Source organism: Camponotus vicinus, unplaced genomic scaffold (assembly GCF_025532165.1).
Source record: "Camponotus vicinus isolate PSW18456_S1 unplaced genomic scaffold, iyCamVici1.0 SCAF_10, whole genome shotgun sequence".
In the NCBI taxonomy this organism is placed as follows: domain Eukaryota; kingdom Metazoa; phylum Arthropoda; class Insecta; order Hymenoptera; family Formicidae; genus Camponotus; species Camponotus vicinus.
The window spans coordinates 6042954-6060288 of record NW_028141946.1 but is presented as its reverse complement, the minus strand read 5'-3'; the positions used below and the strand labels follow the sequence as shown (position 1 = coordinate 6060288).

Here is a 17335-nt window from a genome sequence, read left to right as displayed (position 1 = left end):
TGTTACGATTGTTTGGATCGACGAAACGAGGGGTCGCGACGATCATGCCGGGCCTTCGCGGGAGCGTCAATAATTAACCAGTCGAGTAATTAAAAGTAAATAGTATCGCGGGAGAGCGCTCCGAGCTCGTTATTGACGCGGAAAAACGCGTTGGCAAATACGTCGAGGTAAAGCGAGCGATATCGCTGGCAGTCGACCGGCTATCGTTTCATCCGCGGGAATTATATTTTTAGCATAAGCGCGCGGAGAGAGATCGACGAGGCTGATGTACAACGCGGGCGCCTCGATTCGCGTTATTATACCAGATTAATGAATAATGCTAATGTTCACCGCGCCTGGATTCGCGCTCTCTATTTTGCCGTATTTTTCGAGGCGCATAAAACATCTGATTTGAATGGTATCAGATCGTCGGGTATAGCGCCGCGTCGCCGGGAATATAAATGGCGTGCACCGGGCGTGAAGAATCCATCCAAGAATGTCGCACGACGAGTTAAGGACATTTACTTCGCGGTTGAACGCCTTGGTCGCGCCCTGTGCGCGAGGGAACCTCCTACTCTCCTCATCTCGTTTTATTTTTTTTTATTTTTTTTTTTTCGCGAACATGTACAAATCCGGAACGAATCGGAGGAGGTTCGAGTACATCGCAGAGAGGGAGAGAGAGATCGTAGCTTATCTAATCGAGAAACTTTTCTCTTTGCAGAACGCGCCCGACCAAACGAACGGCAGGGGAAACGACGCGAGGTAAAATCGTAAAAGGAAACGGATCGACGGAGATTAAAAGAGCGAGAAAATGCTTTATTGCTTGCCCAACTCACCTTCCTCGGTGAAATGAGCGCCGCCCACCTTCACATTGCCGTTGACTGTAAAAGGAAGCGCCGGTAAGTTGGATAATTAAAGGATTTCGATAGTATCGAAGTCTTCTAATAAATTACTTTGGAAAACTGCTTGTATCTGCTAGTTGATGCTATTTGTTTTATATCACGATTACATATACCGTGATCTATTGTATCAAAATTTTACAATTGGAAGAAATTATGAAAACGATTTTTAAAAAACTCTTTTAAATAAACTAATGATACTGCCTAAGAAATATTATCGCTTAAGAAATAGGACTCGATAAAATTGTCGTTATTTTAAAAAGTTTAAAAATGAAGATGGTACTTATTTTTACATTACGAGAAATGAAGAGTATATCCGTAGTTTAAAACTTATCCCAAGTACGCGACGTCTCATCGGAACTTTACGGTACGCAAAAAGATTGCGACGAGCGTAAAACGCAATCAAGACGTAGAAAAGTTTGCCGGTGACTTACCGTTGCACATGCCGCCGGTGCAATTCGCCACATTGATGTCCCTGCCCTGGCAAAGTCGCCCGCCGTGGCTGGGTGGCGGCTCGTCGCACGATCTCCTCCTCGTGTGAGTGCAATCGCTCCCACACACCGACCATATCGACCATCTGGACCATCCGCCGTCCACAACTGGCGAGAAAAAAAGATCGAGTTCGTTCTCGCTTCGTTCCAAGTTGTTAAGACAAGTCCGATCGAGCGACAATAAAAAACTTTGACAGGACAAAACGGGCTCGTAACTCCGCACGAATCTTCGCGGTCTTGTTGCGAGAAGGCCATACTTGTCAATTCGGTTACGTTTACTGCCGTTGTTACCGACTCTTACCACGACGTTTATTTCCCTTTCATATAATTGACTCGTATCGACACGTTTTTCCTTCGAGTCATCATCAAGCGTGGAGGAGAAAAGAAAAGAACCAGGATGGTGACTAACCGCGCCGAACCCGTTTACGTCCTCGGTCTCTCGCTCCAAAGCCGGCTGCTTTATTGGCACTTAAGCGCCACCGGATAAACAGTGCGGCACGCTTGCTTTCCAACGCTACGGTTTACTACGTTTTATTAAAACACCCTTACATGCGCGGTCATAGCTGCGGTCGCGGTTTAATTTTCGTCCGTGGCCGAGGGCCATGATTCATGTACATGTGAAGGACTTACCCAGGGTGTTAGTGAATTCCTCCAAAGGGCCGGCTATTCCAAAGTGGGCGAGCGTTAAAGGGGAATAAAAAGTGCGTCGTGAAAATGCCAAAAGAATATCAGATCGATCAATGTCTCAATCATTGACGTGTAAAGCGAACATTATCGATTTTCCTCGAACATTATCCTAGGCTCAATTGTTTGCACGCAGTGTCCGTATTCTTTACGAGGATAGTCACGGATGCTTTTAAGATGTCGCAAACGTTTCGAAAGGTGAATACGATTTAAAAGACTTCACAAAGAGCCTATGACGTGCGCAACAGATACGCTCGACGTGGAAAGAGAGCGGAGAGAGGGAAGGGGAGGAAATCAGGTCGTAAATCAAGCGAGACTCTTCTCTCTTCAGCATCAGTAATATCGTCTTGCGATGGCAAAACCTACTCGTCCATCGTTTGCGCGACACGAGTTATGAGGAGAAAGAGGAAGGAATCTTTTTCGCTTGTTACACATTAACTACCTTGACGTTATCTCAAGTAGATTAGAACAAAGAAATATATGAAAATAAAATAGGTAAGAGAATTTCTCGATAGAGAAAGGTTTCTTCTGCGAAAGTCTTATGCGCGCGCGGATAATGAATTCAAGGGGACTCACCGGGGCAAGCTGTGTTGCAGTCCATCTTTTGCTGAGACGGGCCGTGGCACGACTGGCCGCCGTTCATGGGCGCTGGATTCGTGCACGTTCTCGTCCTCTTCTGACCGCCTTTCGCGCATCGCGAGTGGCATTCCGACCAAGACGACCAGGTAGACCAGGCACCGTTAACTAATCGAAATCAACAAAAATATTGTTGAAACGATATGCGACAAGAAATTTTTGTTTATTAATTTTTGATTAACTTTAATATTAATTATTCATTAATTTAAAAAAATTATATTATTGTTTAGATATTGAACGTACAATATGATATATAAAATGCCGGGAAATAATAATAAGTAGAATTAATTATACATATAAAAAATAATTTTTGAAAAAGAAAAAGAATCGTACGAACTCTTACCGTATACTGTTAAGCTAACTGGCTCGCTTAGTCGTTTCGCAGCAATGTTTTCAGCGACGCACGTGTAATTGGCCTGATGACTAAGTTTCGCTTGACCAATAAGTAGATGGCCCTCGCTGGACACGAGAAGTGTATCCGACTCAGTGTCCGCGGGGATATTATTTCTTAACCAGTAAACTCTAGGTGGTGGCACTCCTACTGGAGGCAAACACCTGAGTTCGGTGCTTTGACCTGCTTCGACGGATACAGAGTACGGTGGCGATTCGAATTGTTTCTTCAAGTCTGAAAAAAATAATTTTACGTGCCCGTCTTGATAAACGTGAATAATAATAATAATAAAATGCAATTAAAATTTATGAAATTTAAATTATTTTTTTTAATTTTAATATTTTCAAAAGAAAAAAATTGGTTCATATATATACAAATCTTTTTCTTTATATTATGCAATATCTTCAATTTTTTTGGTAATATATACGATGTATCTTTCTATCTCTTCAAACGCATTTTTACATTTAGCATTTAAGTTATGTAACTGAAATTGGCCAAGTGGTTGTCCCTTTAAATTGATTCTCTTGGAAACTCGACGCTCATTGCATTGTCGTCAATTAAGAGACAGAATTAAATAACGACTTCGTTGGCAGGAGAATCAAGATAATTACGAGGGAACAAAGGCAAAGTGAGACGAAAAGTCGACTGTCCCCAGAATCCTCGCGGCGTTTATTTCAAACCTCTTTGATTCACGTACTTTAACTACACATCGAGAGTAAGAACTATTTGACTTAAAAATAAGAAAATATAAGGCACGTGTAATTTGCTATGATAATGTCGCTACACGTTCCAGCTTTTTATCCAGAAAAAGTTTTTCAGAAAAACTTTAACCGTGGAATAAGAAATTTAGAATCTTTTTAAGAAGATTATTAGATTAATACAATTTTATTTTTACGCATGTGTATTACTTACAAGCAACATCGATAATTGCCGGTTGACTCTTAATCTGCCCTGATCCAGACCAAGCGATGCATTCGCACTTGAATTTATCCTTGCTAAAGTACTCCTCAATATGATCCCTCGTGACATTGAGTTCGCAGTCGACGATTCTTGTTCCCGTATGGGGATCTACGAAATCCTGCTGCTGAGACTCCTCCGCCCTCACGTTGTTACAACGGAAATAAATCTGCAGCGCGTGAGCGGCTTTACAATGCAGAGTTGCGGGTTTGTTCTTCACGACAAAAGAGTTTACGGGTTCCGTGAGAAAAACTGGTAGATGACCGCCACCTTCGGAAATCAACTCGGTATCGCTGGCTATCGTAGCCGAAGGCACATCGTCTTCCTCCAGGAGATACGAGTCTTCCTCCTCTGCGGCATCTTCACCTTCTAAAATACAAAAAAAAATAGTTTGATTTTTTAAACTTTTTATTTTTTATATGCGTTTATTAATGCATATAATAATATCATAAATATCTATTTATAATATTATTATTATTTAAAATCATTATTATTATTTAATATCATAAATATCTATTAATAATATTTATTATTATTATTTAAAATAAAACAATTTTTTAAATTTAATATTTTATTATTCTGCAAACTAACGCACAGTTTGTATATTAAAATTAATAATTAAATGCGACAAAGATATTAGAACTTGGTATAACGTAGTGGATTGAATAGATTCCGCATTATTATCATTACGCTGCTTAATGTTTCGTATATAATCAGCGAAAATTTGACGAAGCTGCACGTCCGGAGTCGAGATTGTTTACATTCTAAATACGCCATAATCGTAATTCACGTTTCAGTTATTAATTCGACGATGATCATTATTCACGGGTGTGCGCGTGTTCTATCGGAGTCGTGAAAAATTTTATATTTGCCCGTCAACACAATGGTGTCCCTCCTGTAAATCCTGACGCCCGGCCATTAATGCAGCGTCGCTTCGCGCAGGCCGACTAGGAAACGCCGGCTACGAACAATCGCGGTGCGCACTGCAGTAATGAATTTTCGGATTTACGCGGCGCACCGGTGCACAAGTCCGATGTATTTTCCGCCAACGAGTGGTTAGACCTTTATCCCCGTGCGACATTTGGCCGGGGGCCACAATTTAACGTGCCACCCTATACCGTCGCCTCTTTCTTTCTCTCTCTCTCTCTCTCTCTCTCTCTCTCTCTCTCACTTTATCGCGAAGCTTAAAAAAATGCGATGTGTCAGTAATAAACCGCCCGCGTATTCCATTTTTTATGCAGTGCTCAATTTGTCAAGTTCGATATCGAGCAGGATGTTGCAGTTGCGTATATAAATATAGAGATGAAAATACCGTACGGCTGTTAACATTAACGGGTTAACACGAATATATATCGAGGTCGATGAATTGCAACAACGACTGATGTGATGCGGCATCGATACAGAAGCGCGCATTGTCTTACGATCGATTGTTTTAGATGTATGACGAAACGGATATAGCATTTGATCGTAACAATTTCGACTAGCGACGCACAATATGTGTGTATGATTCGATATTGGTTTTCTCCGATTTTGGATTTTGACAGTCGCTTCACGTTCGTCGGCTAATTCCATCGCATTCGAAACGGCTATTTTCAAGTCAACAAAATAAAGGGAGCGCGTTAAAAAATATATAGCCGCCTTTGAGACTCGAATGAAAAGGAGAAAAAGGGGAGAGAGCGATTGACGACGACGATGATGTTACAATGGGATTGGCAATAGCCGGGGGGTTCCCCGAACGGGAACGTAACGATGACGTCGGAGTCACAGGCAGAATTCGGTAACGCGCGACGTACTCGTACGAATACGAGACGCGTAAGTAAAATAGGATTTTCATCGGTTTCCGATAATTCGAGCAGATCGAATGGCCGATAGAATCCATCGAAATCATTCTACCCGGTTTCTCCTGATGGCGAATTCATCCATACGAATTCTCGTTAGCCGTTTGGGAGCATGCGAGCCAGTTCGTTAACCATTTCGAACATGCGTATAGCTCTTCGCTGCATTCATTGGGGATTTTATTGTACGTGTTTCATATACGCGGGGATGTATGCAAGCGTTGTACGACGAATCGTCGTATCGCCGGTCGTATGTCTTGGACATTATTACGTAACGTATATCGCGTACAAACCGAAGGTTTGATGTTTAAGGGGTTATACCTAGTCAGCAAGTCGAAAAAAACGTATTTTTGGGGAATTTAAAAAAACTGTTAGGTATTTTTATTTCATCGATTCTTTATCATAATATATATCTATCAAAGAAGTTTTCATAATTTTTTCAATTAGAAATATCGAGAAATGTAGGCACAGTAGCTATTTTCCAGAGACATCTTTTTTCGGAGGCGCTTGGCGGTGAGCAAGATTGCTCGGAGCTGGATCATCTGAAATAAAAAATTCAAAAGGATTTAGCTTTTGTATGAATTGATCTAGCCGGTGAACGAAGGGATTTTAATTTTGATGAAACCTTTTTTTTTATTAACAAAAGAACGAAAAGTTTTAACACGAAAAATTCGTATTTTTGCGTCAAACGTCTGTCACATTGTCAAAAATCAATTTTTTGTAAAATCCTACGTTCACCGACTAGATCAATTCATACGAAAGCTAAATCCTTTTGAATTTTTTATTTCAGATGATCCAGCTCCGAGCAATCTTGCTCACCGCCAAGCGCCTCCGAAAAAAGATGTCTCTGGAAAATAACTACTGTGCCTACATTTCTCGATATTTTTAATTGAAAAAATTATGAAAACTTCTTTGATAGATATATATTATGATAAAGAATCGATGAATTAAAAATACCTAACAGTTTTTTTTTAAATTCTCCAAAAATACGTTTTTTTCGACTTGCTGACTAGGTATAACCCCTTAATATCATCGCGGATGAAATAACCGTCAGCCCCAATTGGAATTGGTTGGTTTTATATTCGGGTTTCTTAATTGCCTCGAGCGCGTTTACGGCCTTCTCGTCGAATCGGACGTTGTATAATTTGTAGCCATGATCTATTTGTACGGTGGGTTATATAGCATTCTCCGTGATAGCGGCTTTTCCAACACATTGGAGATACGTACAAAGGAAAGTGCACGCGATAACAAGACGCGGATTTAATCGGGCAACGTCACGCGATGGCGAGGAAAGTGGAACGAGATGGAATGGGATTTTCATTGCTTCCCGACAATTCTACCAGATCGAATCTATTGATAGGAATGCACGCGGAACCGTTCGATATCTCTCTCTCTCTCTTTCTCTCTCGACGGCGACTCGAATGCGACATGCGTCGCCGTTATTCCATCGATTCGCGTGTATTTTTAACAACGTTCAATGACACGGTTAGTTCTCTTGGAAGAAGCGATTCGCCAAGCGAGGTCTTTAAACGCCGAAAACAAGAGCCGCGGAGAGAAAATGTAGACACGAAGCGGACGACTTAATTGAGGCAGGTCACGCGACACTGTAATGTCGAGTCAGATGCGGAAAAAAAGTTCCTCCATTGGTTCTAGATAATTATTCGGAGCGGCGGAATCTTATCCACAATGAATATTCGATGACCGTGAACGCGCGGAGCGTCACGATCATTATTCATTTTATACGCGCGTAGCCGGGGAACGTTAAATTACAACTCGCGCCGTCGCGCGTACATATTTCGAATTGGTTCCGCGATACGAAAGCTACGTTTACCTTAATCCGCCGATTAATACGGCGATGCTGGAAAAAATTTCGCGCGCGACAAGAGGGGACAGGCGAGAGGCGTAACCCATCAAGCGCGATGTCACGCGACACGTGCGCGGCGATCGCGTCGTTTCGCCGATCCGGAGAATTGCCATCGGTTTCCGATAATTCGGCTCGATCGGATGGACGATAGGGCCCGGATGAAAACGTATCCGGTCTCGTATCGTTGCCTGGATCACCTGGTCGCGGCGCCAGCATGAGCCCCTCCTCGTTAGCCGCGGCGGGCAAGCTAGTTAGTCGTGTCTCCGTTAGATACGCGTCGCAGACAAGCAGGCAGGCAGACGGTAGCGGTTACACACACATACGTGTACATGAACGCGATGTGCATTCACATCCTCGAACCTCACGTGGCTACTATGCGGGTTGACCACGTATCGCGCCCGGGACGAGACAGACACGAGTCACACGGTGCATTCGTGTACGGTTTCATGATGCGTCCGCACGCCGGGGTGAGAGACCACACATGACGCCTCTTAATTAACAAAGGTACCTGCAACAGCAGCACCGGGAACACCGTTGAGAGATTCTTGCTCGACGGTACCGAGCGTGAGCAAGGACATGGGCGAGCGCGTCGAGATGCCGCGAAGGGAAGAGAGATGAATTAAGGAAGAGACAAGGGGTTCCTTGTTTCTCGCGTCACGTGCCTTGTTATTTTAGCCGGCGAACCGAGCAACGTCCAAACCATCATCCACCGTTGTTTCGTGGCCGCGGCAACATTGACCCAACGGTTTATGTTTTTTTTCTCTAATTTTCATGCGCACGCAAGACTGATACGAATGATGCGAATAAGAAAATCGTGAGATTCGAATCAACATGCAAAATAAACATAACACGTGAAACTTTTTCAATGAAGTCTTATCGAAATAAAGTGCTCGATCCGTCCTTTTTGAGCAACATGAAAGGCGATTATCGTTTTCGGCAACTTTTCGAAAATCGGATTAAAAGTCGTGTTGTACGATATAGTTGCCATCCAGGTGCAGAGCAAATATTGTGAATGGTTTTCGAGAGAGCGAGCCGACAATAGGGCCCAAAAGTCGTATTGAATTAACGTTTCCACGTCCGTCTATCGTCGCGTGGTAAAGAGGTCCGTTTCCGGTTGGAGGACGTTGCGGACGTACCGTGTCGTCACGTCACAATAGTGAACGGCGCCTAGTCAGGTCGGGTCACCATTGTATTCTAGACCGTTCACAGATCACGACCTCCGGATCCAAATAATGCGAGTCAAGTTCCGCGCTCGTCGAGACTTTGTTGAACCGTCATGCCGACTAACGAGAGACATGACAACGAGTGGGTCGATACGATGATTTTTTTTATCGATCGATATCGCGCGGGATTCATGCGTGGGAGATACGATCCAACGCAGATGGAGATCGGCTACGACCTCTATCTGAAGAGAGGCTGATAGAGATCGTGATTCTGCTTTGCTCCGGCGAGATTGGCGACGAGATGACATCGTGGGATGGATTAAAGTATTCCGACCGATTCGAATCGATACATCTTAATCCCTGTAGATGTAGAGGGAGATTGCTTATCGCGTGTATTACTTTGCATGCGTGTGAAAGTAGCACGTGTTACCGATAGGATTTTTAAAACTTTACCGATAGAACAACCCTACAGGCTATTTCGAGCTCGTAGCGATATCGTTTGCTTAATTTCAAGTTGATTTTGCCCGGACTTAATTGTATATGTAGTCGAATTTTTTTTTCCAAAATTTTTCTCGCAAAAAGTTCTCGAAATATAGGAGGGCTAGGAAATAGAATTTTTGCGAAAGAATAATCGAATATAGCCAGAAGCGCGTAACACACGTGTGGCGGCCGCGTATGCGTCGACGGCGACTAAATGAATTAAAGAGCTCGCAAATGCATGAGCAGTGAGGGTGAGAGTAGCGCAAAGAGTGGAAAATGGAGGGTGATGATGCGTATTACACGACTCGATTGCGGCACGGCATCGCCGCTACGTTAAGGCGTGTAATTAAGCGAATAACAGAATCAGATACGACTGTTCGCGTGTTACCACCCGCGGTGGCTTCTTGGAGAGTGCATTGATAACAGCGAGGTCGAATCGCATACGTCATGCCGATTTACTTCCTCGATACTCTCTATTTCTCTCACACACATACACCCATATCTTTTTATTAGTTTCAGGCTATTAAAACTGAATGAAAATTCGCGCTCCATGTAACATTATAGCGGATCATCGCTGCGGTTATATTGAATCGAATATGCACCGTAACGATTCTCTTCGCAACAAAATTGCATTGAAACGATTCATTCTGTTTTGTTCGAAATGAAAGCGAGCGCGATGAAACAAGGCCAAAGTAAGATGAGTTTTATAATCGAATCTGTGCGATATCTCTCTTGAGGATTTTTATTTTTCATTATACGCGTAGAATCTATTATTATAATCTACTGTTATAATAATGAGAATTTATCAGTTCTTTATATAAAAATTTCTTACATTTTTTAAAATTAAAAAAAATTTTCATGTTTATTTATTACATGCTCTGCTTAAATAGGCATTGCCTAATATTAATTCTTCACATAGACAGATTTTGAAATCGTTAATATTCCTTAAGCTTACGTCAGATATGCTTGTTTCATTATTTATAATTTCATAATTAATTGAAGGGGTAATCATAAGAACCGTGTGCTATAATCTCATTAAAAAAAGCAGTTTTATCGTGCGAGAATATCACGACTCCGAGGAGCGTAATCCGATCGGTCGATATTTCACGATCGCCGTTCCCTCGCATATTCGCGAGGCACCGTTCGGTCTCCCCCCCTGCTCCTCCGCGCCAATATTCTCCCCGATTTCAACAATAATCGTGCTTGCGCAACTTGGGGCCTCCTCGGCTGACACGGTGCGGCGGCCGCTCGTTTGATTTACGATAATTAAAGCTGACCTGACCTTTCGTCGCAGCGAGAAACGCGCGATTCCTTCTCGATCGGTCGAATACCCGATGAGAGGCCACGAGGTATTAAAGAGACTCTCCCCCTTTTTCGTGTTTTCATCCTCATTCGCGATCACTGTTCATTTTACTTTTTTCCTCTCTCTCTCTCTCTTTCTCTCTGCCTTGCTTCATCACAAGAACCGTTCTTTTCGAGTCTGGCGAGACGAGACCACCTCTGCTGAAATCAACCGGGTAATTGCACGACGGAGCGAGCGCGCGTACCAATTGACGTGTTCGCGGCTTTTGCATTTTTGCCCGTGGCGATTTCGCGAGACCAGATTTCCCGGCTCCCATCGCTCCGTCCAGCTCGCCCAGCCAGCTCCGTTCTCGATCGGCGATTATATCGCGAACGATAATCGCGATTTACTTATGATACTTATCAAAGTGGGAGGGTTGACCGGGCCGACCGGCCGGCGTGAGTAGCGGATCCCTTTCGAATCCGCGCGATGCATTCGCGCGCGGGATCCTATTATCCTCTCTCGACGTGTAAGCACCGCGCGCTGTGATCGAGGATAACGAATCTGATCGTGAAAGCGATGATATAACGCCCGGCGATTTATAGCGCGATCATTCCGCGAGGTATGATTAGAAACACCGGCGATTGCCGGTACACGAATTCGTCACGGTTCGTGTAATTTACCGAACCGCGCCTGGTGATTCAAGAAGAAGCTCGTTTCGGAGCGACGGGACAGATGATTTCCCAAAGATATCCCGAGTCATTAACAACGACCGAAGCTCTCGACCAAGTTTCTCTCGCGTTGGAGTCGTAAAAACGTCGATCGGCGAAATCAATTTTGCGTTCTCCTTCCTCTCGAGGAGGCCTCGTATAAACCCCGGCGTAAATCATTAAAGCAACTCGGAGCGCGCGCGAATTAACAACCAATTTTCCGCATAATTCCGCGTCGCGGGGCATAAATTTTCGGCCGGAGCGACTCTATCGCTTTCATAAATTTAATACTCCGCGAGGACGCGGGGGGCTTGCAGTATTTGGGCGAAAGCCCGAATTCGGGCTACGTCACGTAAAAAAAAAAAAAAAAAGAATTGTCTCGCGAGCCGAATACATCTTCCGGACGTGAAATTCGCGAACTCGTTGCATCGCGTCACATTGCGTCGCGAGATAACGAGCGCGGCTGAAAAATTGCACGTCGCCACCGGCGCGCGCGAGTGCAACGCGGTGCAACCCGGTGAAAACCGGGTGCGGCGGCTACCGCGCGCGGCCAAAACGTGAGAACGCGGAGCCGTTGGAGCGGCACGTCCTCTCCGCGGGCGACCCGTTAATTATTAACGCGGCTAATATTTTTCTCGGCGCACGGCGCGGCAGCGCCAGGCCGCTCAAGACGGCGAAATTATGACGCGATTTCACGTCGCGATAAATCGTCGAGGTAATTATTCACGCACGTGCGAGCGTGTGTGCGTGCGTGCGTGTCCTGTAATAATCCGCGCTCTCTCTCTCCTTCGTTCGCTCGGCGAGTAGTCGCACGTAAGGAGAATGGCTGCGCGAGCGAGCGGCTAGGCGCCGTTTGTTCGCCGTTTCCTGCCCTCGTGATGACGACGTTGATGATTACGCCTTAGATAGGGTAGAATCGAGTAGACTGAGAGAAGACTGATCGCCCCGCGTCCGTTCCTTCAACGCGGAGCGCCTTCGACGGACGCGATAGGCGCCGTGTAAGTCTCGTTGAAATTATTACGAGGTCAGAGGCCGTAATTGTATATTTATCAGCGAGCTCTAAGTATATCGCCATTAAGGCTTGTTTTTCGCATAACGATGATAATAACGAGTGCGGCAATTATCCGCGAGTTACACGCGATGACTTGGAGAATAGATTGTGATCTTTTTCATTCTTAATAGATGCAGCCAGTCGTGTCTACGCCATTATTTTGGACCAATCGCGCTTCGTTAGATTCTCTCTAATCGTGTACAATGAAGTCTTCAATGCGACAAGCAAACGTATAGCCTTCGCGCACAGAGATTTAAAATTTTAACCGCGTTGCTACATCCGCATTGTTTCGCGACCGTTCAAGATAATTGTTACTTATCCGAGCGACGTGCGTGAGAAATGGAAAGCACGCTTCGCGAGCACGTGTACGTACATATGTGAAATATGATTTCTCGCGCGCGATGGTGACTGTGCGAAGAATATCCGCGCTTGTAGCTTCCATCGCGAGGATGCGCGCCAGAATGGGAATTATTTATCTACCCGGTGCATAACCGCGAGAAAAATAGTCGGAGGAAGACGACGTGTGTGTACGCGCCGTGTACGCGCATTATGTTGCGATTTCTATTGTACAGCACGTACCCAGGGGAATGGAAAACGAATGTTTTCAAGCCGGCGCCGTTTGTTCCTGTCGATGTGTGCGCGCGTGGGCAACGCGCGTTTCGCGCGAGATAATAAGGATGAGAGCCGAGCGCGTGTAGTCAAGATTATATAGTTAGATGTTGGAGAAGAAGACGGTTAGCGAGTCATAATTGTATCCTCCTTTTGCGCTAGCGTTAAATCATACACGTCCGTTTTCCGCTTGCCAGGGAAACAGTTACACGCTAACGAAGGTAACTCGCTACACGTCGCTGTTGATGCGAGCGAAATTTTAGACAATGTGCGAAAGAGACGACGAAAGAACGCGGAAGATAGATTACTGTTTACGTGTTTGTTTTGGGACGACGTCGAGCGCGATACTTTTGTCCCCGGTTAACAGAGATTGATTATCGCTCGCCCTTTTTAACGCGCAGCAGGCCAGATATCCGCGTCGCGGTAGATACGATCCGTCGTTAACGCGAACGACGATGACGAGGATACGTCGGGAGCGCTAATTAGTCGACCACGTGTCTCCTCGCAAGAGGAGAAGATTGAAGAAAGAAGAGCACGAGGGGTTACAGTCCAGGAGGTCGCTCTCAAAAGTAACTCTCGAGGAGAATACAATCCATCATCGAAAACGGGCTGGTGTAACGTAACCGACCAGTTATGCCGACGACTAATCAGTCAGACTGCCTCGCCGTATAATTAGCAGTCTCTCCCGATCTCGTTCTCGCGGCGGATATTCCCGCGCGTATTCGTAACGCTTGCGCTCGTATATCTCTCTAGCCCGCAACGCTCGACTTTCCTTCCTCGCTGCAACCCGCAAAAGGCATACCTCTGTTTTCATTTCCCGCTCGCGATCGTTAACGAAACACCTGAATCACCTGGATATATTACGTCTCGCTCCGGGCAGATCCAGAAATTGACGGATGATATTTTCAAGTGGCTTGTCGCGTTTACCATCGTAATTGTTGTAAATATACACACGCTGTTATTAAAAATACTTCCGTTTCTTCTTATTTTCTTTTTATCTCTTTCCTTTTGTCAATCGCACAATAAAAATATATGTAAAACGTCTCGAGTCTGAAGGCAAATGAAGCAAATTAACGCGACCGGTGATCGTTCCATCAACGACGCAACGTAATTTACAGTCTCATAGTAATTTCTCTCGCGCATTTCTCCGGCGCCTGCGTCCGGTAGAAGGACTCGCGTAAAGTAGTACTCGGACATTGCGTTTGGCGCGAGTACCTCGAGCGAGAATACTTGAGCTGCACGGCTCTTGGTATCTACGGGAATGGGAGATCATTATAGGTTCTCCGCATGAGTTAAATGGCAAACTTAACGATCTTCCACGAGATCTCTTCCTCAACTGCCTTGACACAGCTAGCCTGAAGTTTTACGAGAGAGCATGGCGCAGCTTTCCATATAAATGTACACAGATACACACACAGAGGGATTTTACATATATAATTTCGAGATTTAATTCTCTTTAACTTACCTTCGCCGGACGTGAAGGGACGAACCACTCCGGGTAGGAGAACGCAGAACAAGAGGAACAGCGAGCAAGATTTCGGCCTCATCGCGTATCAGGGATCACCGCGGTCCGATCATTCGTTCATCTCTCGTGCAAAGGAACGATCGCGAATCACACTTAAATACCGTCACTCGGCGCCACTCGACACAACACTGGTCACTCGTCGGCTTGCTACGAGCCCGCACCTGCAACACAAACGAGAAACAACGATCGATTAATCCAGCAATTTCAACACATCTGGCTTTCTCGTTAACACGAGAGAAAATAGTTTTCCGCGAACGCGAAATATAATCGTGCGCGCCGCAAATCTTGGACTAAAAGAGCATAAGTAAAATGCGCGCGACTTTGAGCAATTTCGAGAAATACGATAAAGCAACCTACTTTGCTTCTTACTACGTAACGTACGAAACGTATAATATATTTGCGCAGAATGAAAATTCCATCTCGCACGCGACGGGGCGAAGAAGTATCGAGGTGAAATGGTTTTAACGTCGGTTGGGTCGCCGCGACGTTGTTTCTACCGGAAAGCGTAAGAGACGGTTAGAGGAAAGTCGAGAGTGCCACTTATGACGTGGCTGGCAGCCCTTGGCTTTTAAATATTCCAACGGCGGCAGACACTTTCAGCACGCAAAATTTCCTCGCGGCGCCTTCATTTCCAGTCGTTGCTACCGTGAAAGGAAAGTCAAGGGAGAGGGCGTAATTTCCCCTTATGTTTCGATAGCTCCCTCGAACGCGAGACCTGCTGTTTCTTCGGAGGACGGATTCCGATCGATAGCCGTCGAAATTAATTATTAAGCGTGATTCGTCTATCGAAAGTATGGTTTCTCTTGTATAAACAAAATTTATTATATATATAATAATATATCAAATATATATAATTTATATATTTATTTAATATATTTATAAATAAAATTATTAATAAATTAAATTGTAAATAATTATAAATAAAATTGTTAAATATATCGTATCTCTTTTATACATATAAAATTATTAGTCGTTGATGGAAAATTTAAAAAACTCGATGCGTTTAAAAGTAGGGTCAATGATAAAGTACGAGTCAACTTGGTGTAATGAGATTTCATGGAGTTTATCTTTAAATATATTGCCTACGAAACGCATCGCTTTACAACAAAGTTTCAGTAACGTATATTTCGTCGCGCATATTAATCTACATTTACGCTTAAATAACATCGCCGCTCGTAGGGCATTACGCCTCGAATGTTACGCGAGAATTACCCTCGCTCTTATCGATCGATACTTTAAACTCCCAGCGAGATGCTTAAAATCCACGCGATGTGCGCCATATCATGCAACAAAATTCGCGCAGAAACTTACGATTGCGAGCACACACACCTATCTGGGGTGCGTATATGCAAAGCTTGTTAGTACCAAGCTGTTATACGATCCTAGTCGGTTAGTTGAAACGCAACTAAGGGATCGTTTATCAATGTCGTTCGTCAAGGTCTTTCGCTAGATGCTCGATTACATCCGTAAGCGCTATTGTACAGCAGCTTTCTCGTGAGCAAACGCAAATAAGGTAAAATTTCGCGTGCGGTAAAAAAAAGAAATGGCGAGACGCCTTTTTAAGTTCCGTGTTCGCGATACGAGTTTTTTTTGCTCTCCGGATATATAATCGCGATAACATAATTTACTCGCCATTTAAAGCGATACCTCGTGAATTAATCAAGTTTACAATGTTGTTTTTAACACACTACGATATCTGTATATTATTTCAATTAACTTTTCCACACATGCAAAAATAAATATAATTTTATAGTAAATTCTTAACGTAAGCGAATATATTTTTTTTTAATTCCTGCGTGATTAAATCTGTTCGCTTTTCATCTTTTCGATCAACAATAGCTTTCGGAAAATCGATGAAATTACTGTACGACACTGGGGCCGAAAATGCTCTCCAAGATTCATGACGTGGAATAATCGATGCAACACGCGCATTATAACTGTGTACATCGCTGAGCTATAGACAGATTTCTCATCTCGAGAGTTCGTCCTAATCCCGCGGGACGAGAATTCAATTTATAAACGTGCCCGCCATTATCCATGCAAAGGTTTAAAACACTCAACGTGACCGCCACATGGCATTTTACGCTGCAGTTGGCACGAATCCTCTTGTCACGGGCTCCATTTGGTTGGAAAAGCCGCAGCCAGAGGAAAGCTGGCTACAATTCTTTTTACCTTTTGTTGAACATGCCTAGGTAAGCCGTAGCGTCTTCTGGTGCAATATCGCTGCAACGTCGGCGTTTGCAACTAAAGCGAGCGAAGATGATACCCTTTTTCGTAACAACTAGAAGGCGAGCGCGACACAAGAGCGGCTTAAATGATGCATCTTGAATATCGTATGACAACAGGTAGAGCGACTACCAAACTGGACCCTAGTCAAAAGGATACAGCTACCGGTTCTCGATGCGGTCGCCTTTCAGAAGGGTCAGGTCAGGAAATGTACACATGTGATATATCGCTCATACTTTCGGGGAATTTTCGATGGATACGAGCGTTATGTTCTGGAAATAATCGTGTCAGAGAAATATAAATGCGGATATAAATATTAGAAGAGTCAGTTGTTCTCAATAATTTAAGATTCGTCGGGGAGAGATAAACGACGATCATCCTGCCGGATTAGAAATGTCAGACATAAATTCCAACGTCTTAATTCTTGACAATTGAATGAAAATAGGTTTTTATTCAGTTATAATCGTCCTAAAGTATTAAAATATTTGTTTGTCCCAAAGTTTTAAAATATTTTAGTTCCTATGTTTTTTACATTGCACGGATATAAATGATA

General features: G+C 44.0%; 2 protein-coding genes across 6 annotated transcripts in view; one reads left to right on the top strand and one right to left on the bottom strand.

Annotated features, from left to right (window-relative positions):
* LOC145960037 (netrin receptor UNC5B) overlaps positions 1-17335 on the top strand; it is a 248613-nt gene that overhangs the window by 98691 nt on the left and 132587 nt on the right. For 2 of the 3 annotated variants that reach the window (XM_083079304.1, XM_083079303.1), the window contains one exon: positions 701-878. The gene's annotated coding sequence lies outside the window, so the exon portion shown is untranslated. Of the gene's footprint in view, positions 1-687; positions 879-17335 lie in introns of those variants that run through there. The other variant, XM_083079305.1, reaches the window with a different exon arrangement.
* The window catches only part of LOC145960038 (netrin receptor UNC5C), a 31165-nt gene that overhangs the window by 6891 nt on the left and 6939 nt on the right, over positions 1-17335 (bottom strand). The window contains exons 2-8 of one of the 3 annotated variants that reach the window (XM_083079306.1): positions 14497-14717; positions 3993-4406; positions 3033-3314; positions 2630-2797; positions 2000-2032; positions 1313-1477; positions 816-860 (exon numbers count right to left, since the gene is read on the bottom strand). In XM_083079306.1, the coding sequence (XP_082935432.1) occupies positions 816-860; positions 1313-1477; positions 2000-2032; positions 2630-2797; positions 3033-3314; positions 3993-4406; positions 14497-14578 (1189 nt within the window). In that variant the 5' untranslated portion in view covers positions 14579-14717. The remainder of the gene's footprint in view (positions 1-815; positions 861-1312; positions 1478-1999; positions 2033-2629; positions 2798-3032; positions 3315-3992; positions 4407-14496; positions 14718-17335) is intronic. The other 2 variants (XM_083079308.1, XM_083079307.1) reach the window with 2 other exon arrangements.